The sequence below is a fragment of the Molossus molossus genome, unplaced genomic scaffold (genome assembly GCF_014108415.1).
Source record: "Molossus molossus isolate mMolMol1 unplaced genomic scaffold, mMolMol1.p scaffold_m16_p_23, whole genome shotgun sequence".
Lineage (NCBI taxonomy): Eukaryota > Metazoa > Chordata > Mammalia > Chiroptera > Molossidae > Molossus > Molossus molossus.
In genome coordinates this window covers 11,748,590-11,775,784 of record NW_023425359.1, presented here as the reverse complement: position 1 = coordinate 11,775,784, position 27,195 = coordinate 11,748,590, and the positions used below count along the sequence as shown (strand labels likewise).

The window sequence follows — 27,195 nt, the reverse complement described above, 5'->3', positions numbered from 1 at the left end:
AGGTGAAGATACTGACGATGTGGATTCAGGAGTATTTCCTCCTTCCTCACTCACCCCCGCCTCTCCGAGCTCACAGGGGAGTCACCCTGCAAGGTCTACATTATAGCAACAGAATCACACAGCGGTCTTCCCTCTTATCTGCAGTTTCAGTGTTTTAAATTGCACGCCAGTCTGAGCACCTCAGTTCATCTCAAGTAGGCACTGTGTCATCTCACGTCATCCCGGGAAGACTGAGCACGGGACAGGGAGGTGTTTTGAGAGACCACATTCACATAACTTTGAAGACAGTGTATTGTTATCATTGTCCTCTTTTATTATTGTTGTTGTTAATCTTTTACTGTGCCTAACTCAGAAGTTAAACTTTATCATGTGTACATATAGAAAGAGGAATTGGAACAAAGGATTTGCAGAAGTCCTGGGGAAACTGCTTGAGGTCTCCACAGGCCATGGTTTGGGGGGTTTCTGAGCGAGGCCCTGTCTGCAAGCAGGGTTGCACCAACATTTCAGTAGCCCTGACATGCTGCTAAGATCTTCCCGCTCGGCTAAAGGGGAGAGAATCTGTTTCCCTCCGAGTCTCCAGGACAGCATACAACCATTTGAGGGTGTAATTACCCAATGTCCTTGGTACAGAATTTACTTTGCTCATATGGGAACCAGGCCTTTCCCCTGATACATTTATTCAATCAAAATCTTATCTCAAAATGTCTGGAGAAAACATGTGGTTCTTACAATAAAGGATCCTTTTGGAACGGTTACCTTGCAAAGTTTATATGCTAGAATGAGGGCAGTCTGCACAAAGAGAAGAGACAAAATCTGTTTTATTTTATTCGAATTCCATACCCCACTTCTGGCCCAGTTAATCTGGGTAGTGGCAGGTGTGGCCCTGGGCGAGCTCACGCTCACACATATGTCCCCTCTCACATGTAGCGATGCTGTCACGGACTCAGCCTGGCTGGAACTGGCCTGATCTTCTATCCTAGGGCTTGGCTGGCACTGCTCCCCTTGTACCTGGTTGCAGGGCCAGCAGGTGTCTGGGGTGGGAGGCTTACACTGTAGAGGTGACAAGACTGTCTTGTGTGCAGGGTCCCTCTGGCACTGTGCTCTCTCCTACAGAGCTAACTGACCTTCACTGTTCCTACTACAAGAATCCAGCCATCTGTTTTCTCCTATGCCATATCTCTGCATCAAAAAAAGTGTCCTGGGAAAGTGTCCAGACGTTTGAGCTCACAGAGCTTGTCATTGGCGCTAGGACTTCAGAAACAAAGGTACTGCTGGGGCTCGTGTTAGGAGAACGCACATGCGCTGTGGAGTTTCTGGGGCAGGAGACGCGAGCAGGCAGAAATCAGAGGGTCCCACAGCAGCGGACGTGTTTCATTGAGCACTTCGTGTCAGGCCCTGCATCAAGGCCCTACGTGTCGCATTTGCTCCTCATGATGGCGCTCTAAGATGTGGGAGCAGCTCCCCTGTGCTGTGATAAGACAGTCCCTAACTTAGTCAAGGCCGTATTGCTAATTCTGAATCAGGTCTGTGTGACCCCCACCCAAGCAAAGGCTTGTCATTATGTTCCTTCTCTTTTCCTAGATATTGAGGGTACCAAGGGCTATGTCCTAATCTGCGGTCACTTCTTTAAAATCCTGGTGGGGAGAAACCGCGTCTCCACACCCCTACTATCTTATAATGTGAGTGCTTGTTAACTTTGGAGACTCCAAGTCTTTGGTGCTCTTCCTGGTACCTGGGTAAGGACAGGTGGGCCTGAGAAGTCTGCTTCTGCTGGGACTGGGGGTGTGGACAGCGCTCCAGCCTCTGGCCAGCTTTTGGCGCAAGAGATCTCGGGAGACCTGGAGGAGTGCTCTCCAAAGTTCTTGTGTTGTTTTTTTTTTTTAATCCTCACCCGAGGATATTTTTCCATTTTTTGTACAGATAGAGTGGGAGGGAGAGAGAGGAAGGGAGAGAGAGAGAGAAACATCGACGTGAAAGGGACACATCGAGTGGCTGCCACCCGCACGACCAACCAGGGCCGGGGACAAACTGCAACCGAGGTACGTGCCCTTAGCGGGAACTGAACCCGGGTCTCTCTGGACCGCAGGCCGACGCTCTAACCGCTGAGCCAAACTGGCCAGGGCTCTCCAAAGTTCTTTACGGAGGGTGCCCTGGACTCTCCCCATGACCCTGGTAGGGTAGCAAATAAAAATATAGGATACCCTTGCCCTGGCCAGTGTGGCTTAGTTGGTTGAGCATTGTCCCATGCATCGAAAGTTGCCAGTTTGATTCCTGGTCAGGGCATGTGCCCAGGTTGTGGGTTCGATCCCCGGTTAGGGTGTGGGAAGCAACCAATGGATGTTTCTCTTTCTCTCCTCCTCTCCCTTCCTCTCTCTCTAAAAAATAAATTAAAAAACACACACATATACACACATATATGATGTCCAGTTAAATTAGAATTTCTGGTAAACAAATAATTTTTCAGTATACCTATGCAATATTTGGGATATATTCACCCTAAAAAAATCATTTGCTATTTATCTGAAGTTCAGATTTAACTGGGTATCCTGTATTTTATCTGGCAACCCTAGATTCAGGGTCCTCTAGGACTGAACAGCTGTCTGGTGACAGGTATCTGAAAACTCCAGTCTCTCAGCCAGGCCTGAGGTGTGCCTGGGGTTGCCCAGACCTTCGCTGCTGGCCTGGGGGCGCGGTGGCCTGAGGGCAGTTACGCATTAAGGAAACCTTTGCACAGAGGAGTCTGAGCACCGGGAGGCCAAGGAGGTGCCTCCTGGCATCTTGAGACTGGAGTGACCTAGGAATAGAGAAGGGTTTGGGGGCAATGAGACGGAGGCAGAGCCAGTCGGCCACTGTGTTGGTTTTCTCGGGCTGCCATGATAAAATACCAGGCTGGGCGGCTCAGACACGAGAAATCCATTTTCTTACAGTTCTGGAGGCTGGAAGTCCAAGGTCAAGGTGTCGGCAGCTTTGGTTTCTTCCGAGGCTTCTCTTTGGCTTGTAGATGGAAGCTTCCTACCTGTATCTTTCTGTGACTTCTCTCTCTGTGTCCTAATCTCTTATCAGGACACCAGTCATATTGGATTAGGGCCCACCCTTGTGACCTCATTGTAACTTAATCACTTGTTTTTTTTAATTTTTATTTATTTATTTTTTATCCTCACCCGAGGACATTTTTCAATATTTTGTTCAGATAGAGTGGGAGGGGGAGAGAGAGAGAAAGAGAAACATCGACGTGAAAGGGATACATCGAGTGGCTGCCACCCGCATGACCCAACCAGGGCCGGGGACAAACTGCAACCGAGGTACATGCCCTTAGCGGGAACCGAACCCGGGTCTCTCTGGACCACAGGCCGACGGTCTAACCACTGATCCAAACCGGCCAGGGCTTAATTACTTGTTTGGACCCTATTTTCAAAAATAGTCCCATTCTGAGTTTCTAGGGGTTAGATCTTTACATTAGGAACTTTGGGGGTGTGGGGGGTGGGACACAATTCAGCTCTAAACAGCCAGAGAAAGATTCAGGCAGCATGTGAATTGGTTTGTGCAGGGAAATGGTTCTGTCAGGATGCCCTGGGGACCTTGTCCATATTCACACAGGCCGCGTGGGCCAGGACTGAACTGTAGCTGAATCTAAACCCTGGAAGAGCACCCTGTAATCCTCCCGGAACATGAGGCCCTAGGAGACTTGCAGGAAGCTCATGATCATTTCCATTGGCCTCCTCCTATCATCCTGGCAGCCTGTGGTGACATGGTTTCTCATCATCTGTCAGGTTCTGATGATGCAAGAGGCTTTCTGCTTTGTCCTCCCTCCCCGTGGAGGGCACAGGTGCAGGTGGTCACCTAGCTGCATTAGCTCCTCAGCAACGGGGTGTCCCACCACTCGGTGCAGTCACCTGGCCCCGTTTGTCTCGGTGTTGCCCAGAGCACAGGCTGCAGGGAGCTGGCATCTCTGGCTGCTCTTCCTTGCACGGTCCATGTGAATAACGTCCCATTCGGGGCTTGCTGCCCCTTTCCCAGCCGAATCTGTCAGTTGGGATTTACTGGGCTCTTTGGCTCAGGAAGCAGGAAGAGCAGCCTGAATCCAGGGAGGAGGCACCTGTGGAGAAATGGAAAAGGAGCAAATATAACAGAAAGCCTTGTTAAAGGGGATGGCTTGTGGGTTGGCTCCGTGAAGTCACGCCAAGGTGAGGGGCAAACAAAGGACACTTAGGGTGCGCTCAGCGGTGATGAAGACTGAGAGGCTCCGCCCAGATTATTAGAAATTTAAATATTGCCTGCTGACCCCTAACTATTGACTGTGGGCATTTTGGAGGCTAGGTCGACTAGAAGAAGGCTGAATAGTTGAAAGCTTAACATCAGCATAGTCATTTACTATCCTGGGGTTCAAAGATTTGGGTTCAAATCATGTCTCCTGAACCTACAAGCTATGCCATCTCAGGGAGATGCGTGTACCTTGTTAGGCTTCAGTTTTCTCAGTCTACAAAATGGGAAGTTTTCTTCATTTGCGTTGTGAGGCTTGTGTAATAATTTACTCACTGTATAGTACTATGTGCCCAGCATGTGCTAAATGTTTTATATGTATTATCTCATTTAATTCTTAAAACAAACCCCCACCCCAAGGTAGGATTGTTATATCTCAGTTTCACAGATGAATAAACAGAGGCCCCGAGAGGTAGAGTAACTTCCCACAGTTAAAGGGGGTAAGTGTTAGAGCCAGAATCCAAACGCAGGTGGACATACCCCAGAGCCTGCTTACTTGCCCGTGGGCTGGCTACGAATTAGCAAAATGTTAGGTCAAGTGTCGAATAAGCATGGTAGCTATTGTGATTTTTAACTTTTCCTTACTTGGATTTGAGAACATTGACAAGCGCCAAAAAGTATATAAAGCAGCAGGACAAAAGATGCTCGCTTGCTTTTTTGTATTAAAAAAGATGTTTCCACAAAAATCATGTTTGTGATCAGAAAAAAAATGATTGGGGTGGGAGGGTAGTCGATCATAATCCTACAAGGAAGAGTTTTTGGGGTGATGCTCAAGGAGGAGACTCATTGAGATCTTTCCTGAAACTCGGGTTCCCAGTCGGTAGAAAAATACGGAACAGCCGAAACCATGCACCGTTGAAGGCTCCGGGGCCCACAACCTGGACCTGACACCAGGCCTGGATCCCGTGCAGGGAGGTCCGTGGGTAGATGCTCAGTGTAAGAGTGAAGGAGAGTTGGACCTGCGGCACCTCCTAGGTACTTTGTCACCTGCTTGAGGTCATGTCCGAATTTGACTCAATAGGAACTTGGCTGATTTGTGGTCAGGAATTACTTGGGACTCTGGGTTGGGTGTCTCCCGAGTTGCTGAGGTTGGGTCTCAACACTCCGAACCCGAGGGGTGGACGCCCTGCTGGGCATTGTGAGGTCACAGTTCGTGTTCCTGGCAACCTAAACCTGCGGCTAGGGTGCGGGGCGCATCCCAGCTCCCGGGAGGTGGCAGAAAGGGACGCGCGGCGTGCAGGGAGCGACTTCGTGAGCTGTGCGCTGGAGGCCTTCGGGAATCGCCGGACCGTCAGACCCCGAGGCTCCGGAGAGCCTGGGCCGCCCATGGCGGACACGTGGCCCTGCGGTGCCCTGCGCGGCGGCCGCCAGCTCGAGCTGCTGCAGACGGTGGCGCGCCTGCAGCGGGGCGGCCCGAGGCGCGGGGAGCCCGAGGCGGCGGGGCTGCGCGCGCCCCCCAGCGACGGCCCGTGCCCTGGCTGCTGGTTCTGGTGGCGGCTGTTCCGGCGCGGCCCGGCCCGGCGCGCTCGCAGGAAGAAGGCCCAGCAGGCGCCCGAGGCGGCCCCGGGGCGCGGCCTGTCGGGCCCGCCGGGCCTGCAGAGGCTGCTGCGGAGACTGGCCGCGTGGCGGCGCTGCCTGCGGCGGTGCGGAGAGGCGCCCGAGCGGGAGGAGATCCCGCTGCTGGTGCTGGAGCGGGGCGCCGCCTAGGCCGAGGTCCCGGCCGGCCGACCTGCTCCCCAGCCCCGGTTTGCTTTTGTCTCACAAAGGCAAGAAATGGAAATAAACAAGCGCTGTATGAATGAAAGGACATGGCTTTGAACCCCTGGGCTCCGGGTTGTTTTTAGCGAACTAAACAGGCTCTGTCCTGTGCGCTTCTCTTGGGACTCATGCAACCTGCCCGGCCAGGCCCCGGGGCGTGGAGGGGCCGATCGTCTCTCCCTAAACACCCCAGGAAGAGCGTGGGGGCCGCAGCGGTTTTCAATCCCAATCTGCGCAATGACCTAGGGAATAAATTATATATTTATTTATTTATTTATTTAAGTGGGATGCTGAGCTGCTCACAGTGTGAGCAAATTCTACTGTTTTTTTTTTTTCCTATTTTTTAACTCATCTTTATTATTGAATATATTACAGATGTCCCCCCTTTTTTTTCCCCCTTGACCCCCTCCTCCTCAATCCTGCCCCGCTGCTGTCTTCCCCACACAACTGTGTCCATTGGTTATGCATATATGCATAGAAGTTCTTTGGTTTATCTAAACCTACCCTTCCTGCCCCCTTCCCTTTGAGGTTCATCAGTCTAACAACCAATTTGTACTTTTTAATTCCTTCATCTTTTTCACCTATCCCCCCCCCCCACCCCCCCACCTGGCAAGCAACAAAAAGTTCTCTGTGGTCTAGGAGTCTGTTTCTGTTCTGCTTGCTCATTTTGTTTGTAGATTCAATTGTTGATAGATATGTATTAATTGCCATTTTATTGTTCATATTTTTGTTGTTCTCCTTCAGGAAGACCCTTCAACATTTCATATAATACTGGTTTGGTGGTGATGAACTCCTTTAGCTTTTTCTTGTTTGGGAAACTCTTGGTATGTCCATCGATTCTAAATGACAGCTTTGCAGGATGGCCTGCAAAGTTTCTTTTGAGAAATCAGCTGACAGTCTTATGGGAGCGCCTTTGTAGGTAACTAACTGCTTTTCTCTTGCTACTTTTAAGATTCTCTCTTTGTATTTAACCTTTGGCATTTTGATGATGATGTGTCTTGGTGTGGACCTCTTTGGGTTTATCTTGTTTGGGACTCTCTGTGCTTCTTGGACTTGTGTGTCTGTTTCCTTCACCAAGTTAGGGAAGTTTTATGACATTATTGTTTCAAATAGGTTTTCAATTTCTTAGTCTCTCTCTTCTCCTTCTGGCACCCCTATGATGCCAATGTTGGCACGCTTGAAATTGTCCCAGAGGCTCCTTGCACTATCCTCATTTTTGTGGATTCTTTTTTCTTTTTGCTGTTCTGATTGGGTGTTTTTTGCTTCCTTATGTTCCAAATTGATGGTTTGCTTCTTGGCTTTACCTACTCTACTATTGATTCTCTGTAGATTATTCTTTATTTCAGTTAGTGTATCCTTCATTTCTGACTACTCCTTGTATCCTTCATTTCTTTTTATTTTTTTTTATTGATTAATTTTTGTTACAGATGATTCTCCTTTTTTCCCCCACTGATTCCCCCCTCCCCTCCCTGCCCCTTCCCCAGATTGTTGTCCATGTCCACTGTTCATGCATACATGTGTATAAGTTCTGTTATCCTTCATTTCTGACTAGTCCTTTTTTATGTTGTTGGTATTCTCACTAAGTTCCTTGGAGGTCTCCTTAAGTTCCTTGAAGATCTCACCAAGTTCCTTGAATGTCTCACCAAGTTCCTTGAGCAACCTTATAACCAGTGTTTTGAACTCTGCATCTGATTGATTGCTTATTTCCATTTTGTTTAAGTCTTTTCCTGGAGTTTTGTTCTTTTCTTTCATTTGGGACATGTTTCTTTGTCTCCTCATTTTGGCTGCTTCCCTGTGATTGTTTCTATGTATTAGGCAGAGTTGCTATGTCTCCTAGGCTTCGTAGGGTGGCCTGTTATTGTAGGTGTCCCATAGGCTCCAGTGGCACAGCCTCCCTGATCTCCCAGCTGGGCCCTCGAGGTGTAGCCCTTGTGTGAACTGTACACCCTTCTGTTGTAATTGAGTTTTGATTGCTGTTGGCACATCAATGGGAGGAATTTACTCAGGCTGATCAGCTGCAAGGACTGGCTGTGCCCACTGACCACTGACTTCTGACTACCTTGGAGGATCAGCTGTCTAGGGGCCCACCACACACATCAGGGCTCTGGTACCCACTGAGTCACTTGTGGAGGTAGTTGGTTGGGTTGGCGGTGTTTCAATGTGGCCTGAAGCTGTCCACTGGATGTGCTGGCTCTGGGGCAAGATCGGCCACTACCTGTGTTCTACCCGGGGCCACCAGCATAAGCTACAAAGCGATCTGCAGATGGCTGCTTCTTGTGCTGGGCTTGGAGGTGTCCAGGAAAAGCCAAGTTGTGAACGAAGGCTGGCTGCTTCTAATGCCAGGCTTGGGGCCACTTAGGAGAGGTATGGGGCTCACTGAGACCAGATGCTGCTTATTTGAGAGATTTCAGGAAACTCTGAAGCAGGATTCAAGACAGGCCAATCCTATAGTAAAGCCTTTGGAAACAGATTGGGTGGGCCCGAAAGTTGGGTTGGGCAGGGCCTCAGGGAGTCACTGGGGTGCAAACAGTGTGAGCCAGGTTGCTGGAGTCCCAGATGTGGCGGCCGTCTACTGCCCCAAAGGAACATCAGCCTCCGTCAGCACATCTAACCAGTAGAAAGCCGCCTCTCCAGCCCTCGTCCCGAGGCTAAACAGCTCAGTTCTCCCCTGTATGTCTCTGGCACCCCTCAAACTGCCTCCCTTCTGAGCTTAGAGGGAGTGAGTCTGAGTAAGTCTGTGCGCAGGCCCTTTAAGAGGAGCTGCCTGGGGCTCCAGCCACCTCAGCTTCCCTGAGCCTCAGTTCCCGCTGGTTTTTCCAGCCAGAAGTTATGGGGATTCTCTTCCTGGCACTGGAACCCTGAGCGTGGTGTCTGGTGTGGGACGGGGACCCCTCAGTCCTCAGGGAGGCCCTTCCCAGCCGAGGTGTCCTCCTGATTTTTATCCGCAACACGTGGATGTGGGACCAGCCCGTCCGCCTCCGCCCCTCCTACCAGTCTGGTTGTGGCTGCTGCTTTAATTTTCTAGTTGTAGGACTTCCATTCAGCCTGATGTCAGGCGGTTCTGAATGATGATTGTGTTGTAATTTAGTTGTAACTTTGATGTGGTTGTGGGAGGAGGTGATACCGCGTTTACCTACCCACCATCCTGTCTGGAAGTCCGCAACCTCTTTGTTTTTTTCTCACCCGAGGACCTTTTTGCATTTATCTTCAGATAGAGCAGGAGGGAGAGAGGGAGGAAGAGAGAGAGAGAAACATCGATGTGAGAGAGACACATTGAGTGGCTGCCACCCACACGACCCAACCAGGGCCGGGGACAAACTGCAACCGAGGTACATGCCCTTAGCGGGAACTGAACCCTCTGGTCCGCGGGCTGACGCTCTAACCGCTGAGCCAAACCGGCCAGGGCTCTACTGTTGTCTTCTGTGTAAAGCAACGTTAGGACCGAGGCTTGTGGGTGGGATACGGGAGCTGGAGAAAGTAGATCTATAGTCGTCCCGGCCACTGTCACTCTATGGCAGTGTTACTCTCTCGAGGTATATATAATATAGTATCGTATTTGAAAAACCGCCATCGTCCGGCCGGTGTGGCTCAGTGCTTGAGCATCGACCCTGCACTAAGAGGTCACCGGTTCGATTCCCGGTCAGGGCACATGCCCAGGTTGTGGGCCGATCCCCAGTGGGGGGCATGCAGGAGGCGGCCAATCGATGTTCTCTCTCATGGATGTTTCTATTTCTCTCTCCCTCTCACTTTCTCTCTCTCTAAAATCAATAAAAGAAAAAACCGCCCTAGAGTGAAGCCGGGAAAGTCGGAGCTCGGAGCGGCGAGGGACCACTGTGTACAAAGAGAATCCTACTTGGCAGAAACTCATTTATGGCTGCAGAGTCTGGAACTGATTAAGGGCGAGAAACCAGGGCCGACTGTGGAGGGAAAGAGTGAAGGGGGAGGATCCTGGAGACTCCTGGCTGGGTCCTCAGCTTCCTTTCCCTCGTCAGCGGTAGCCTGCTAATGACGCTCTCGCCTCTTCAGGCTTCCGAGGATGAAAGTAAAATATTAGACGTGCAAGTGCTCGAAGTAGCCGAAAGAGCTAGACTTGTCTGTCCTCCGGTTTGCTCAGACCCCTGTTCACACCTTCCTCCCTCTCCCGCCCCAGCTATCCAAACTTCTCTTTCAACTAGCAAGCCAGAGACACTGCGCAGCAGGCCTAGAAGTTCTCCAGCTGTGGCTGTTGCCCAAGGGGCTGGGGAGCTCCCCAAGCCTTGGGGGTCTCTCCTTGCCCTTGACCTGGAGTGTCACTCTCTTGGGAAGAGGGGTGTGGAAGATCGAAGCTGCTTAGTTAATTGCAGTAGGGCGGGAACCTCGGAAACAAAAAAGCAATAAACAGGGAGTAGGCCAGAAAGCTGGCACCAGGAAGGGAGGCCCCGCAGGGCAGAGTTCTCTGTGGCTGAAGTTAGATGTGTTTTGTACTTTTACTAACCTCTTTATTCCTGCCATTGCCCAAACAGCTTACATTATTCCATAAGGTTGTGATAGGGAATGCATTTCCCCCAGAAGGCACTAAGCCTCATAGCCAGCCCCTATTCTTATAAGGAAACCAGCCCCATCTGGCATATGGCTGGTTGGACCAGGGAACCCCAGACGCCTGAAGGAAAAGCTATTCTTTAGGAGCAGCCCCATGGAATCCTCTCTGCTTGGAGAGGTTGAAGCAAAGAAGCTGTAAAAAGGAAACACCACTAGAAGAATAGCAAATTGCTGAATTCTCCAATACCAGAACAGAGGTGTTATTGAATAATATGTAAGAAATTCCAACTATTTAATGTTTCCTGGGTTTATTTTCCTAAGAATGTAAAGAGCCAAACTAAAAGAGACTAAATTCTCTGTGACCCTTAATTTGAATGTAACTGGCTTTTAGTTTTCACTGCCGTCTGTGTTTCCAACTGTGAGGTTCTTGGGGTGCTGTGGAGAACATAATTTCTTGAGGCACCCCCCCATGAGAGGATGAGGTATCATTGGAAGCTTTACTGATGATGTAAAATTAAGGGGTTTCCTTCCAAGGTCCCATCTCCTTCCAAAATGGAAAAAATCCCATTTTGTCTTCAGCAGGACTAGGATTAAAGCCACTGCCCAGAGTCTCCACTCAATACTGAAGCATAGTCCAGTCCAGCATCTAGCTAGTTCAGCTTGTGTTCCCAGCTGCAGTCCTTTTCATGTGGAGTCCACATGGGCTGCTTAAGGCTACATGGCAGGCCAGCATGTGTGGGTGAGTGCAGGTCATGCAGCAAGAGAGTGCAAAGGAGCAGAAGCAAAGAAAGAGAGAGAGAACCCTTTGGGGATTCTAATTAGGAGCTTAACCAACTAACCCTTCAGGATTTTGCATGCCTGCAGTGGCTCTACCCCTCTAGCCAGGTATCTTTGTCCCAGGTTAGGCTGACAGGCAAGCACCTTCCCTACATCACCCCAACTTCACTGTGCATGTGCCTGTTTCCCCTTTGTTGGATCCCTTCCCCCAGTGATTTGCAGGGAAAGGACTGGTGGTTCCCTGTGGAGTATGAAGTTGCAGCTTCCTGGGAAAGCTGCCCAGATGAGTTTTAACGTCTGACCTCTTTGCTTTCTTCTTCTTATTAATATTAACAACTAATTATGAAAATGACACTTATGTTCTGTTTTTGTTTTTCTGTAGTAGCCATCCTAAAGGGTGTGAGGTGGTATCTTATTGTGGTTGTGATTTACATTTCCCTAGTGACTACTGAAGTTGAGTATATTTTCATGTACTTATTGGCCATTTGTATATCTTTTTTATTTATTGTTTTATCCTTACCTGAGGACATTTTTGCATTCGTCTTCAGATAGGGAGAGAGGGAGGAAGAGAGAGAGAGAAACATTGATGTGAGAGAGACACATTGACTGGCTGCCACCCACACGACCCCAACCGAGGCCGGGGACAAACTGCAAATGAGGTACATGCCCTTAGTGGAACTGAAGCTGGATCTCTCTGGACTGTGGGCTGACGCTCTAACTGCTGAGACATATTGGCCAGGGCTGTATATCTTTTTGGAGAAATATCTACTCAAGTCCTTTGCTCATTTTTTTCCTTGAGCTATAGAAGTTCTTTATATTCTGGAAATTAACTCCTTATCAGATATATGATTTGCAAATATTTTCTCCCATTCTGTAGATTCCTTTTTCACTCTGTCAATTGTGTCTTTTGATGGACAGTTTTAAATTTTGATGTAGTCCAGTTTATCCATTTTTTATCGTTTGTCGTCTGTGCTCTTTGTGTCATACCCAAGAAATCATAGCCAAATGCCAAGTCATGAGACTTTCCGCCTATGCTTTTTTTCCTAAGGATTTCATAATTTTAGCTCTTATGTTTAGGTCTTTGATGCATTGAGTTAATTTTTGTATAGGGTGAGAATTGCAATAACTCTGAGCACAAACACTCCATTCAAACCATTGCACAAGGGACCTGACTAAACTTTAACTTGGTTTCTAGCAGCTTAAGGCTTTTGCTATCCTGTCTGGAAAAGCTCAGGGCTGTCAAAGGAATTTTGTTTGTTTTAGCTAACACCTGAAGATAGGCCCCTGACTTCCCTCTCTTGGGGCTTCTACTAAAAAGGACTTAACATTGTAAATGGTTCCTTTGTCCCTTTGAGATGTATCTGTATCTGTATCTCCTACAACTCAGGAGTATCTTTCTCAAGGGCCTGAGAACTACTCCTTTGAAATGTAATCCGCAGGAAGGGTGGGGCTCTGTCTCCCAGTCTGTGGGAGGAAGGACTCCTGACTTTGATAAGCCGGCAAGCAGACACAGCTGGCCTAACACCGCCACACTGACCAACCCTTTGTAAATTGGCACTTTGAGCTCCCCCTGTCCCCGCACCTCTTTGAAACACTGGGTCACCTCTGTGTTAAGCCAAACGGAGCTCAGTTCTTTCCCTTACTGTCAGTAGGTATTGAATAAAATCTGATGTCTGGCTTTGTTTTTCTTTGACAAGGGTCCAACTTCGTGCTGGGCACATACTAGAGTCCAAACAGGGAGATATAAACAGGTCTGGGATTCTTCCTGTGTCTGCTGATGAAACCCTTCTCTCTACATCCCTCCTTAGGCCAGTGTGCCTTTTAGTAGGTTGACAGACGCCCCTGGCGTGTTTATTAGAAATGCATATCCCTGGGCTCCATCTAGGTCTGTTGACTGAACGGTTAGGAGGTGATGCCTGTGAGAATCAGGTGTCAGGGAGATGGCTCTGGTCCCCAGCATGAGTGGGACATTTTCAAGTGGGACCTTGAAGCCCTCCCAGCCAGGGCAGGGCTACAGAGCACGGGTGTGCCTGCCGACCGTGGGAAGTGAACAGGAGGCTCTGAACCTTTCCCTTTCCCCTTGGCCTTGACAAGGACACTATTCACACTGCCCAGTGGAGGCTCGAGGCACGATGATCTCTGGGAAGATGTTCCTTTTGGGAAAAGGATCAGGACGGGTTTGAGAGGGCTCCACAGGGCTCTGGGTTCAGAACCCATAGTATGTAGCTGCCTGCCACTAGTGTACCTCTTGAAAAGGAACGCATGAAGCCACTCATCTTTGTTAGCACAGACTTCTGCAAACTTCAAAGGCCAGTATCTGGACACGGTGAACTTCGGGGGCAGATAATAATAGGGGGTCGGGGGGAGACTACTGTCCCTCAGTATATTTGGGATGCTTTCTGCAAGACCAGTTGCTTTACCAGAGCTGAGCCTGTGACCTACTTATTAGAATCTATTAGGGACTATTTAGAATGGGGGGAAATTCCCCCTTTGATTCCCGTCCTTGAGGTGAGATCATTCCTACTTAGCAGAGAGTGGACAGGCACTGACAAACCACAAAAGACCACTATTTATTTAGCAATACTTAATTCAAGAGCAGCTTTTGAATTAGCAAAAAGGCCAGTGGGGGAGAAAGGGGAAGGGTCAGGTGGGAGGTGCTAAGCAGAACAGGTGTGTAAGAAACGAGGGGCCCAGTCCCCCAGGCTCCTGCGAGCTCGGCCCTTCGGTATGGGGGGGTGTGCGTGTGTGTGCGTGCGGTGGGGGCTGGGGGGTTATTCCTGTAGGTCTCTCCCCAGCATTGCCGGTGTAGACAAGGCATCTTCTCCCCCTCCAGCCCCGCTCTTCCCCAGAAGCCACCACCTGGGGTGTGGCGATGGTCTCCTTGGCAGCCAAGGAGTTGGCCCACAAACCCGAGCTCAGGAGGAATGCATGAGAAAACACGTGACTACAAAACCAACCTCCACCCCAACACGCACACATAACAGAGGTGAGGAAGCACTATAAACGTTTCTTATAAAAGTATTTTTTAATAAATTGATGTATTTCAATGTTGTTAACATGATAGCCCAATGCTATATCAAGGTAGCAAAAGTGAAGATTCCTGGTATTTTTATATAAACACTATGAATGACAGTACGTTTGCATTCAACTTCACGAGATTATCTTCGGTTCATGAGGAGTAACAGCTGTAACACCTTTCGAACAGCGCAGATGTGGTATGAGGACAGACAGGGACGCGCAGTCCAGGACGGAGCCGCCCTCTAACACCACACCGGAGGGTACAATGGCAGCATGCCAGCGTGCTGAACAAAACCCAAGTCTTTTGAACTTAACCACTGAAAGAAAACAGAGCATGTATCAGATCACAGTGTCTTACAGAGACGGAGCCGTAAGACACGGTCAGAACCCTGAAGCAGTGGATGTGCTTCTACCCGTTTCGCGGTGGAAAGCAGCCCTGGGTCTCCGCGCGGAGCCGCCGGCGCGACGCGGCCACTGGCTGGACCCAGCCGCCTGCTCTGTACAAGTGCTGGTGAAGGTGACGCGCTGCTGGGCCAGCGCGGGTCGGCGGGTTCAGGCACCTGGAGGCTACAACCGCCGCGCCCTCCAGGCTCCACAGGCCCCTCCCCAATGCTCGCGTCCCCTTCGTAGGGTTGAAAACACCAGGAGCATTTAAAACAGTAGAACCCAGCAGCTTCTAACCCTCTAACACTAAATTACTGTCCAACCCACCACGACAAATATGCTTCACTTGGTTACAACTACAAAGAAAATAATCTGACTCCATCGTATTGCATGTATCTCAATGTCTGGAGTTTTCCTAACAGAGATCAGGTTGACAGCAAGATTCTTTTCCTCCAAGGGCAAGGAAAGGCTGGTCAAGTGCTAATTAATTAAATCCATTCTAAATTCTGAGCTGTGGAGAAGAAACTGACTTGCACAAGATTTCCCAAAATAAAGATATTTATTTCTCAACCTTGAGTACGATTAGATTGTAATCAATCTCACGTCCAGAATTTTATCTGCTGATTGTTACTATAACTGGCCTTGGGCCATGATGTAGTTCTGAAACTAGGTCCCTTTACACTATTTAAAAACTCAGAGTGCTGCAGATGAGAGTAAATACAACAGAATAACGCTGAAGTCACGTGTGCGCAAGGTGCTGGGTTCTGGACGAGCAGGGACGGGATGACCCCGCTTTTCACCAAGCGGGCTCTAGTGCGTGGCCACTCCTCCACGGGTGTCACAGCGGATTCAAACCACGGATATCTCAGTGAATGAGAAAAACTGTAATCTAGCACATATTAAAAACAGTCCGAAGCAAACTGCATCACATACTCCTCCCTAACCTGGGTTCTGGTGGTAGGACCCGTCTGAGTGAACAAATCCACGGCTCAACTCTTAGTGTTTTCTTCTCGTCTCACATCAGACCTTTCTTCCTCCCGCCGCATCTCAGAACCAGTGCTCTGCCCCGCAGCACTGAGGGCACTCGCAAAGGCTTCCTCTCCGAAACACAACAGTCAAAAGCACAAATTAGGTTAAGTGGCTTCATTTTCCTCAGGTCAACACTTAAAACTCAAGGCTTATTTTCCCTATGAACAGGGTGTGCTTAAGTTGATAAAATGAATCAAAATCAGCTTATGAAAAAGTTAAAAAATGTCCTTTACTGAAAGATGTATCTTTACAGAGAGCAGCAGCACTGACAGTCTAGTCTAGAAGTTCGAGTGAAAGGAGATGACTTGGAAACTAACAACACATATAAAGCTGAAGTCACTGCCTCGGGTAGTTTACACACTGCACCAGTATTTTACGTCGGACATTCATACTTAAGGCAGAAAAATTGAATTTGACATGTAATGACTTGGCTCTTAGATCCAGGGGTCAAACTGGGAGTAGACTTGAGCAGACAGATTCCTTGCTAATGGACTCCTCTGTGGTGACAATTCCATCCTCAGAGCATGTTGTGTGAGAGACAGACATTTCAGAGAACAGAAAAAAATGAATGTTAAGATATACAAGTGTGATTCTTAAACAAGAGGTCAATGGGACGAAACTACTCCCATAACCAACTAACAAACTCAACATACTCTTTCTGATATGGAACATAAAATGTATGAAATATCAAAGAATTACTTTTTGGAGTGTGTTACTTTAGACCAGTTTTCAAGGTCTAGTATAAAAGGCAGCCTGAATAGTTAAAAGCAGTTGAATGTCAACTTATCCTGCTACTCAGAAGGCTACCATTTAGGATATTTCTACCCCATCAACAAAGTCCTGTGCAGGGAGGATGTCAATATGTATTAAAATAAAAATGAAGCCCCACCCCCACCCCCAACACATGTGCAAAACCACTTGTCAGTTACTAGGAAGAAGATCTTTAACAAGAAACATCTTAATTACAGAATCAGAGGCACCAAAACCAGACGGACACAGAAATGTACCACCTGCCGGGTGGATGGTTATTTGGGATGACAGCACCCGCTGGTGGGGCCTCGGGCTCTGCCGCTCAGAAGGGAGGGCGTGGAGGGCTAAGGGACAGGCCGGCCCGCCTCTCCCAGACCAAGGTCCTCCCAGACCAAGGTCCTCCCAGACCAAGGTCCCAAGCCCTCGGGGCTGTGTGTGCTCCTTCGGCCTCTGCAACCTGGTACCAAAATCTTGATGAAAACCCACACACACCTGAAAGACAATTCTTAAGCAGGTGACGAGGACTATAACCGCCTCAGTACCTTTCTGTGTGCCTATTATTATGCCATGGCTCTGGCAACTGTCGGAAGTGTGCAGAGATTACCTGCCTAATGTCTGAAGACACAAGACTTTCTTCTTTCACGGTGGCAGGAGTCCATGCGAGATTTGTAAACAGCGATACAAAATACTGTAAACATAACTTAACAGAGCTTGTATAAAACAGAAGGAGTAAATCTGAATTTACAAGTGGGTAAAAAAACCAGAGGGCAGCTTCACACAAAGTTCTCCCTCCTGCGCCAAGTGATTTGATTACAAATATAATCCTGAGCTGTGAAACTGGGATTTGGGGGAGAGCCATCTTTGCATACAAAATATCCAAAGGACGCTTACTCTTTTACTTTTCGCTAGTGATATTCAACTGCCACAGACAGTTCTGAATGTGTGACTTTGGAGACATTTATAGTTTAGTGTGGCGCCCAGGCCGGGAGCCTGCGGCGGTGCTGGCCATGGCAGCCGACGCGACCGCGTCCTCCGCCTCCTCCAGCTCCTCCTGGAGCTCCTGGCTCACGCTGGACTGCAGGGCTGCAGGGGTGAGCCACTCCTTCGGCAGGCAGCTCTGCAGGAAGGGGATGCAGGAGCTGAAGTAGGCAAGTCGATTGATCCAGCGAGGAATCTCTTTCCCACAAAGAATCTAGAGGAGGAAGAGTGTTGTATTAGGTGAGGGGTTGAAGTGATCCGGTCCACTGCCAAGGAGTGCGGTGGGGTGGGCGGGGGGCTGTTCAGAAGACCACTGCGCACCAGCCTTTGGTGGTGTGACTTCAGGCCTCTGAGAACAAGCAGCTCCCTAACCTGGGAGCCCGGGGTCCCTGCTGTCAGCGCCACCTCTTCCTTTCTGGAAAACCTGGTCCAGTTGTCACCTCTCACATCTGCACAAATGAGCTGACTCCACTGCACTGCTCTGAGGCAGACGTGGAAGGACCTGAACACGCGGAGGACAGGCCTATAACACGTGGTGGTACTGGAGTGACAGGCTCCAAGCAGTAGGAGCAGTCAGTCTCGGGTATTTTCCTCTGCGAACTCTCCTCTGTCAGATTCTTTCTGCTTCCCTCTGGTCCCCAGCGCTCCGCCCCTCCCGGCCTCACCACCCCAGTGCTTCTGCGCTTCCCCGGTTGCCCAGGGACCTCACCCTGGTCCACAGGCATCACCTCCCCGAGGAAGACCCGCTCTGACTCCGCCGAAGTCTCTACTAAGGACAAGAGACAGGCGGGTCAGGAGGAATCCCTCCCAGCTGATCCCTTTTCTTGTTTCCAACAGTGAGAACTGGGTCTTTTCTAGAACTAACTCCACTGTTTCCTGCCCTCTTGCCTTCTGCAGACAACAGTGGGCTTAACTGGTCTGTGTCCCACGGTCCCTTTGATGTTTGCCTCCAGTCATGTCAAAGATTATGATCATGTGATCTAGAAGTACCATCTACATCTTCTTTGTTGATGACTTAGGAAAGGGATTTCAAAATAGCTTATGTTTCAAAATGAGCAAATATGTAAATAAGCCAACACCTGTAATTGAGCAATGTAACTTTTCTCCTTAAAGATTTAGCCTTATGCTAAACAGTTACTGGCCTTATATGATAGCCCTGCCATCTGTCCACTCTAAAAACACAGAAAGGCAAGTATTACCTTACATGTTACACCCCGACATAGTGAGGGACACCTGCAGAGCGGACGGTTAACCACAGAGGTGGTGACTACGAATATGCAGGCTGATGTACCAGGCACCGCTGCCTACTGGCGGGCATTCCTTCTCTCTACCTCCTCAGTCCTGGCTTTAGTCAGGAATTTACCTTCCTCCGCACAGCGCCGTGCTTCCCGGGAAGCTGACTTCGTTTCAACTCCTGGGGCGGTAACTGGATTAGCCTGGAACAGTTGTGAAAACCAGAAGCCCTGTTCTTGCACCCTTATCAATGCACTGGCTAGGTTCCCGAAGGCTCGGAGCCACCTTCCTTCTTCTCTGAAAATCAACCAGTTACCTCTGTGGTGTCAATGCAGCTACAAGACCACAGGTGCTTCTCCAACTTCCCTGTTCCCGGGACACATTTGGGGACCTGTCACAGTGAGGACCTGACTGCACATGTCCGCATGGGGCAGGGATGATGCGCATCTCACAGGCCCCGCCTGGTGCTCAGGCCCTGGAAACACTTGGCAAGCACAGCACAGCCGCTCCAGGCCTCCAGGCCGTTGAAAGCTGCGCCTGAAGCCGTGGGCGGAGGACGGCCAGGTGGCTGAGCACCCTGCGGGGAGGTCAGTGGGGCAGCCGCTCCTTCCCTCCTTCCACCCCGTCATTTCTGTAGCATTTGCTGCCGCCACCGTGTTCAGTGGGACAGCAAGAACACTAGCAAATGTTGTTTATTTGAAGAACTTTCAGGATAACATTTAATTTACCTCTGATAATGCTGAAGAAAAGTGATTGCAGTTTTTGTGCATTAAATGATAGGCATTGCCTTTGTATTCTTTCCCCAGTTCTTCTATGATTTTTTCTACATCATCTTCTAGGAAGTCGGTGCTTCCTAAAACAACAGCTTCTCTTAAAGAAAAGAAAGAGAAAACAGCTGTGTGAGGTTTAGGTATTTATAAAAAGCATGTTTAAAGACTTGCTTATTTCCAGGAGTATCATGACTGACACTGTAGGGTTCTGTAATAAGACTGAAGTAAAACAAGACATTTAAAAAATGTCAATTATTTTAGTTTCTACTTTTCTGCAATAAACTCTTAAGCACTACTTCTGAATAATTCAAATACCAAGGAAGTCATTTTCTTTATAAAACAGTATGCCTTTACATTAAACATGCAACATCACAGTTATTTGTACAACTACTGCATCAGCAGTTACACGATCAGAGGACCACCTCCATGCTGCCAATACTCCTGCTGAATTACACCTGCCCTCAATGCTGGTCATAACCAACTCCCTCACCCAGCTACTACCCTTCAAATGTAATAGACATTATTCAGTAGCATGTAGAATTTTAGTCAGATCAAGTAAGGCATCCAAGAAAGCTGAAAATATTAGAAAACCTTTTATCTAGTAGTCTCACTTAAAGGGAGACCCAAGGAATAGATTCAGGATGGCCTCAAACAGCGCTCCTGGGGGTAAATGTCCCCATCAGTGATAGGCGAAGGGAACCATGGACACAGTAGTGAGACATGTGCAGCCCGATGATGAATCTCAATGCTATCACCTCATTTCACTATTTTTGGCAAGTTAACTATTATAGGCCTAAAAGTTTCTTTGAATCTCCTTGAAACTAAGGTTCTAAACATCTCTTTAAATGCAAACATTGGCATTCAGATTTTCAGTGCTGTTTACTACTCATAAGGCTCCAGAATACACTCATAGGCATACATTTTAGGGTTATCAATACACGTAATACATGTACCTTAAGAATAGTTTTCTAGCTAATCAACTGTTTAATTATTTGAAATTTATAAAGTGTCCCTTTCACTGGGGAAATGAAGAGATTTTTAATACTGTTAGGTATGTTACGATAAAACTTTCCTCCATCTGCTCCCAAACAGGAGATTGAGGGGAAACAGTAATTAGACAGGAACATTTTCTAAAGCAGAACCTGAGTTATACTAAGGTAGAAAAAAGCTTTCAAGTACACAGAACAGCTCATATTGGACCTGAATGAAAAGCGAGTGTCTAGGTTATTTCAGGTACTTAATTTGGCCAACTCCTATCTTTACACAACTACTAAGATACATTTGATTTTAAAATAAAATGTTAGCAACTAAAGCCACATTAAAGAAACATTTTAACGTCCTAGACTTTAACCTACAAAATGAGTTCTGTCTGCCTAAAAACAAGCTTTGGCACCTAAAACAGTGTAATAAAAATTAGCCTCCCTACTTACTTAAATTTAAATGTTTCTCCTAGTTCTGAAGCATTTCCTGGGGAAATCTCAAATATTCCAGAAAAAGGGTAAGGATGGCCACCATAAGCAAATTCTGAAAAGAGAAAACTCATGATGTTTAGTATGTATCACACAAAACATAACCAGAATGCTTAATTAGCCTGAATAAGTGACAAAGCTAATAACGATACCATCTAAATACAGTTTACTAACGCTTTCACAAACAGCTCATTTAGCTATTATTGTACAGAACAGTTTACGCAAAAGGCCTACAATCCCAGTGAAAGACACTCAAAGGCAATGCTGACTCTTTTTACTGGCAAGAGGAGAGTGACTAACACTCAGATGTAAAATAGTTTCTCTGCTGCCCTATCCTGCTAAACTAGGTGGTCAGTCCGGTGTTTGGCAATTTTCTAAACTGATCAAAATTCAAAATTGCACTTTACTGAAAAATCTGTCCAATAACAAAAAATTTTCATGGTTCCTGGGCTGAAGACTCTTGGTTTATCTTTGAAAACATTAACAAACCTGAATTCAAGTCCCCCATTCAAGAGAAAATAACTGCCAAATTAATATATACACCCACAGACACCTGCTCTGCACAGCACTGCCTTCAGCAGGAGGTCAGCCGCCTGTACTACAGCCGCCTGTCCATCTGGGCTCAGCAGATACCAAACTCCTCCAGACGGGAATGGAGAACGGTTTTGAATGAGGAAGGAACTCAGGTTTACGTCTACCATCCTGATGTGAGATACTTAGATAGGTGGCAAATCTTAGTGGGCTTATTTAAAGAATTTCAAACAAATGTTTAATCTCATCACTTAAAGTTTATTAAATACAACCTTAAAAGGTCATAGAACTAAGCATGGAAAGAACGAGCAGATACTACTAAGTTTACTTTTGATTCAGACCTTTTAAAAAAAAAGCAATGATGCTGATAACAAAAACGTGTTTAATATTCAATTTTGTAACATACATTAAAACATTTTTAATGATAGAATTTTATAAAATGTAGGTAATCAGATTGAACAAGAAAAGACTGTATCTAGATTTTTTATTATTTTTTTCTTCTACTGATTTTATTTTATTTTATTTTTTTTAATCCTCATCCGAGGACATTTTTTCCATTTTTTGTACAGACAGAGTGGGAGGGAGAGAGAGGAAGAGAGAGAGAGGGAAACATCGATGTGAAAGGGACACATCGAGTGGCTGCCACCCGCACCACCAACCAGGGCCGGGGACAAACTGCAACCGAGGTACATGCCCTTAGCAGGAACCGAACCCGGGCCTCTCCGGACCGCAGGCGGACGCTCTAACCGCTGAGCCAAACCGGCCAGGGCTCTTCTACTGATTTTAGAGAGAGAGGAAGTAAGAGGGAGAGAGAGAGAGACAGAAACATCGATGAGAGAGAACATCGATTGGCCACCTCCTGCATGCTCCCCACTGGGGATTTGGCCCACAACCTGGGCATGTGCCCTGACCGGGAACCATATTGGTGACCTCTTGGTGCATGGGTTGACACAACCACTGAGCCACACCGGCTGGGCTATATTTAGATTTTGAACTTTCTCAATAACCGTAAGAAAAGTCACAAAGCCATTTATTTTTCTATTTAAGAAGCATTCATTCAGCCCTGGCCAGTGTGGCTCAGTTGGCTGGAGCATTGTCCTGTGCACCAAAAAGTCACCAGTTCAATTCCTGGTCAGGGCACATACACAGGTTGCAGGTTCAATCCGCAGTCAGGGCACATTCAGGAGGCAACCCAATCGATTTTTGTTTTTCCCTCTCCCCCTGCCCCCTCAAATCAATAAAAAACAAAACAAACAAAAACTATTTTAAAAAAAGCATTCATTTTCAGGAATATACAGGGTGGGACAAAAGTAGGTTTACAGTTGTGAGTACGTGAAACACAGTTTATCCTTGTATTATTATTTACTAATTATTGTATTCTTCTCCATACAAACTGCAAACCTACTTTTGCCCACCCTGCATTTGCCCTGGCTTTGCTAAGCTTATACGGACATGTTTTGAATCATGTTTCTAATTATTCCTGTCATTTTATGGAAGGGAGCAATGGTGAGCAGATAAAAGAGCAATGAGTTAGTATGTAAGAACACTTGGGTTCAACTCCTAATTCTCTTCACTATTAGCAGGATGACATTCAGCAGGTATGAGCTTTGGTTTCTTCATCTGAAAAGTGTAGAAAATGCCACGTGCTCGTATTTACCTCCCAAGAGCACAATCATGTGGTTCAAAATGTGCTGGCATTTTACATCTTTAAGACACCGCACACATTCAGCTGAAAAGGAACACAACTTTGCCAAACCCAAGTCAAAGCAGGGAGCAAGCCCCACCCCACCACCCCACCCCTGCAATACGCCAACCTCTGACACTTTCAGCAGGGGCCTCCCTGCTGTTTGGGGAGTACTGGGTAGATGCAGCCTTTCCAGTAAATGGAGCTTCAACAGCAGATCTTTCCAGCCCACATTGAATACGCTGCTCCACACCTGGAAGCAGCTACCGATGTGCAATACAGAAGGAACGTTGCAAACACCACACTGACACTTGAAGTAAACAAGCCTTTTCTCTGTAAAGCTAAGGCTGGTGTGCAGTCTTCAGGGGTAACTGAGTACATGGCAGTAATGTATTCTAGGAGGTCATAAAGCCTGCTTAGCTGAAGCAAAGGCATTTCTGCTATAGGGTGAGTTTATGATTCAAACAAATATAGTATTACAACCCTGATGAAACTGGCAATGTGATATGTCTGACGGATAACATTACTGCTTACAACTTGATCAGGAGTAAATTCTCTTCAATGAGAGGGAATTAGCACAAAGGGAAAACTGCTGAAGGCAGCTGCTAGGTGTGGGTGCTCCCTCCTGCTCATCCTGACACAGGGCATCAAGCAGTACAAAGAGCTGGGTTAATCAATGACAGAGGCCACCGTTCTCCAGCAACAAAACTAGATGGAATCAAAGGAGGGTTTGCTCAGTGTTATTTTTAAGCTTTATAACTATACACTTGTAGGTCTACCAAAACAAACTACTGAAATTCTCTCAGGAAATTGGTATTTCAAGTTTGACACTCTCTAGACCCAACCCTTCTCCAACCAAAATGATTGTTTTTATCATACTGTTTTTCAAAGTGCAAGTTTCTTAGAAACTCCTATATATATATGTTAGAGCAAAATTGTAATGGTATAACAATCTCAAAAGAAAAATGTTTTTTCAGACACAGTATTTAGGATAAAAGCTAGCTCAACGAATGTACATTCCTGTACTTGGGCACATTCTCCCCCATAACATTCAACTTTGGGCATTTATTGAAAATAAGCTATAAGTACATATGGGGAAATGGCCTTCTACTTTTCAGAAAGTGTATTGAGACACTGTGTACACATACCTCTGCCATATACTTCAATTCCTGAATGAAACACTCCAATTCCGATGGATGAGGTGTACTCGTTCATCCAGTACTAAGGAAAAAAAAAAAGATTCAGAACTTCTGTTCACTTATGACTCAACTCCACATTGCGGGAAGCTACTGCTCTCCATGCTACTTCTACTGGCTGGTGTTTCTCCGTACAGCTCCGAAACTCCCCGGTAACAACCCTGCAGTCCTATCTCTGGGCCTTTGCTTGGGCCACATCCCATGCAGGATTCCTTCCTGGATCCAAGTGAATGTCTCCATTTGCATACAAGCACATTATCTAAGGCTTAAAGCATAAAATCTAACCCTGGCCAAGTTGGAAAAAAAAAATAGACATAAAAGTTCTGTTAGTGACTTAAAAAATTCACCTAACATGCTTTCATATCTATCTTTCTTCTATCTTAAGCTTTCCCTTTCATTCTCTGGTGAGCTCCCTGAAGACAGGGACATTATATTCTTTATAAAAAAATGTTTGAAAAAGACATAATGGCATCGATGTCCTGATTCAGCTCAAAGTTTGATAATACAGGAACAAATAATACAAGGCACAAAGGTTGGACCAATCTTCTTATCACCGGCATGAAAAAGAGAACTTCCCAGAAGAGGTAATATCTAAACAGGGTTTTTAAGGAACAAGATTTCCCCAGACAGAACATTTTGGGGGTGGTGTGGGGTGAGGGGAACGGGAAGCAACGCCAGAAGAGGGAAGAAGTACACAGGCATGTAGGTGAACTTATTGGATGACTGAAAGGGATCACACAGGCAGACTGCAAAGGGTGACACCTGGAAGAGTCGACTTAAAAGCTCATTAATCCAACACCTGGGGAACATTTAACAGTGTTACAAACCTATCAGATTTCTCCCAGGTCAGAAGATAATTTGTCTTTAATTTTTCTAGGCTTATTCAAGTTTTAACATTGGCTCCATACCCCTCGTCAGTTTTCTCCCAGACCTAGGAAAATGCACATTTTCATACATTGTTGGGAAAACATAAGTAGATAAAGTTGACCACCCCCCCCACCAATATATACCTAGAAGAAAAATTAAGCAATAATAGACAAAAAGTATTTGAAAAAGAACAAGGACTTTCTCATCTAGATATCAAAATATTCATTAAAACAGTATGGTACTGTCACAGGAACAGAGCCTTGTATATACAAGAATCTGGTTATAATAATGACAAAACTGATTATGCATAAAAATACACATATCTAAAAATTCTAGTGTGTCCAAAAATAATCACAGAAAAACTTAGACGGGAAGAGTCAATTTGAGTAAGGCAAAACCTAGAATTTTAGAGGAAAACAACAGATCTTCAACATAAATATTTACAACTTTTTGTGTAAAGCCATATAAAAAGATCAAAAGATAAACATGAAGAAAAAAATTGTAACACATATAGCAAAGATTAGTATGAGAATACTATCTCCTCCATCTCATTCTTTTTCTTCTTCTTTTTCTTTACTGATGTTAGAGAGGAAGGGAGAGAAAGAGAGATAGAAACATCGATGAGGGAGAACATCAACCGGCCGCTTCCTGCATGCCCTCCATTGGGGATTGGGCCCATAACCTAGACATGAGCCCTGACCAGGAATTGAACTGGCAGTCTCTTGGTATATGGGTCGATGTTCAACCACTGAGCCACACGGGCTAGGCTTTTAAAATGTTTATAAACTAATTTTTAGAGAGAGAGAATCACTGACAAAAGAGCTAAACATCAGCTGCCTCCTGCACGCCCCCCACCAGGGATCAAGCCCACAACCAGGGTATGTGCCTGGCCGGGAACCGAACCAGCAACCCTTCGATGCACAGGACGATGCCCAACCGAGCCACACTGGCCAGGGCTCCATCTCATTCTCTTTGGCTCCTGCATTTGAGCAGCCTGAATTTGGATGGCAAATTAAGAAAGTAAGGGATACTTTTTTATCTGAATCAATTTGTGCGTGGGGAGTAGTGAGGGTACATTATAGCAAGGGATTTCTCAAAACATTTATCTAAATCTATTAATTACAGACTTTGGGCAATAAACGTTCAGACAACAAGAAACATTATATCCTAAAGCTCCATTAAAAGCAAAACGAAACAGCCCTGGCCGGTTTGGCTCAGCGGTTAGAGTGTCGGCCTGTGGTCCTGAGAGACCAGGATTCAGTTCTTGGCATGTGCCTGGGTTGTAGTTTGTCCCCAGCCCTGGTTGGCGACCACTCAATGTGTCCCTTTCATGTCGATGTTTCTCTCTCTCTCTCTCTTTCTCTCTCTCCCCCCTTCTCTCCTTCCCTCCCTCCCTTCCACTCTATCTGAACAAAATATTGAGAGGAAAAAAAAAAGCAAAACGAAACAAAAAAAACCAACCCCACAGACAACTGAGCAATTATAGAAGGAAAGAGAAGCCAACAAACATGGACTAACAATCTCACTAGTGAACAGAAAAACAGTAATTGCAACAACAAGCTACGTTCTTTTTTTACACATCAGACAGCAAATACAAAATATATTGCTATTACTTGGTAAGAATGTGAAGGAGATACTGCAGAAGAACTAGCTTCTCAATGACAGCTAATCAACCACTCCATCTCTTGGAATCTATTCTACAGAAATACCTAAGCATACGCAAAGACATATTCCAGGTTATTAACTGCCATTGTCATAATAGTGAAAAAAATTATGGTGAATCTGTGTTATGAACTATCATACAACTACTACAAAGAATGAGGTAACTCAATACATATGGACATAAAAAAGTATCTAAGACACACAAAGTAGAAACCCCATTCATAATACATTATAGCATGATCATACTTTTATAAAATAAACATGTCACATGTATATGAAAAAATAAAGCAAAACCACCATTAACTATAACA

The 27,195-nt window shown here is 46.6% G+C and overlaps 1 protein-coding gene across 4 annotated transcripts in view; it reads right to left on the bottom strand.

Moving 5' to 3' along the window:
• Positions 1-14,360: 14,360 nt before the first annotated feature.
• Positions 14,361-27,195, bottom strand: part of DESI2 (desumoylating isopeptidase 2) — a 42,036-nt gene continuing 29,201 nt past the window's right edge. Inside the window, exons 2-7 of one of the 4 annotated variants that reach the window (XR_004961436.1) lie at positions 24,308-24,380; positions 20,906-20,999; positions 19,434-19,575; positions 17,386-17,686; positions 15,660-15,812; positions 14,361-14,648 (exon numbers count right to left, since the gene is read on the bottom strand). Coding sequence is in view for 1 of the 4 variants with exons in the window: in XM_036277656.1 (XP_036133549.1) it covers positions 17,453-17,686; positions 19,434-19,575; positions 20,906-20,999; positions 24,308-24,380 (543 nt within the window). In the remaining 3 variants the exon portion in view is untranslated. Of the gene's footprint in view, positions 15,813-17,299; positions 17,687-19,433; positions 19,576-20,905; positions 21,000-24,307; positions 24,381-27,195 lie in introns of those variants that run through there. The other 3 variants (XR_004961435.1, XR_004961437.1, XM_036277656.1) reach the window with 3 other exon arrangements.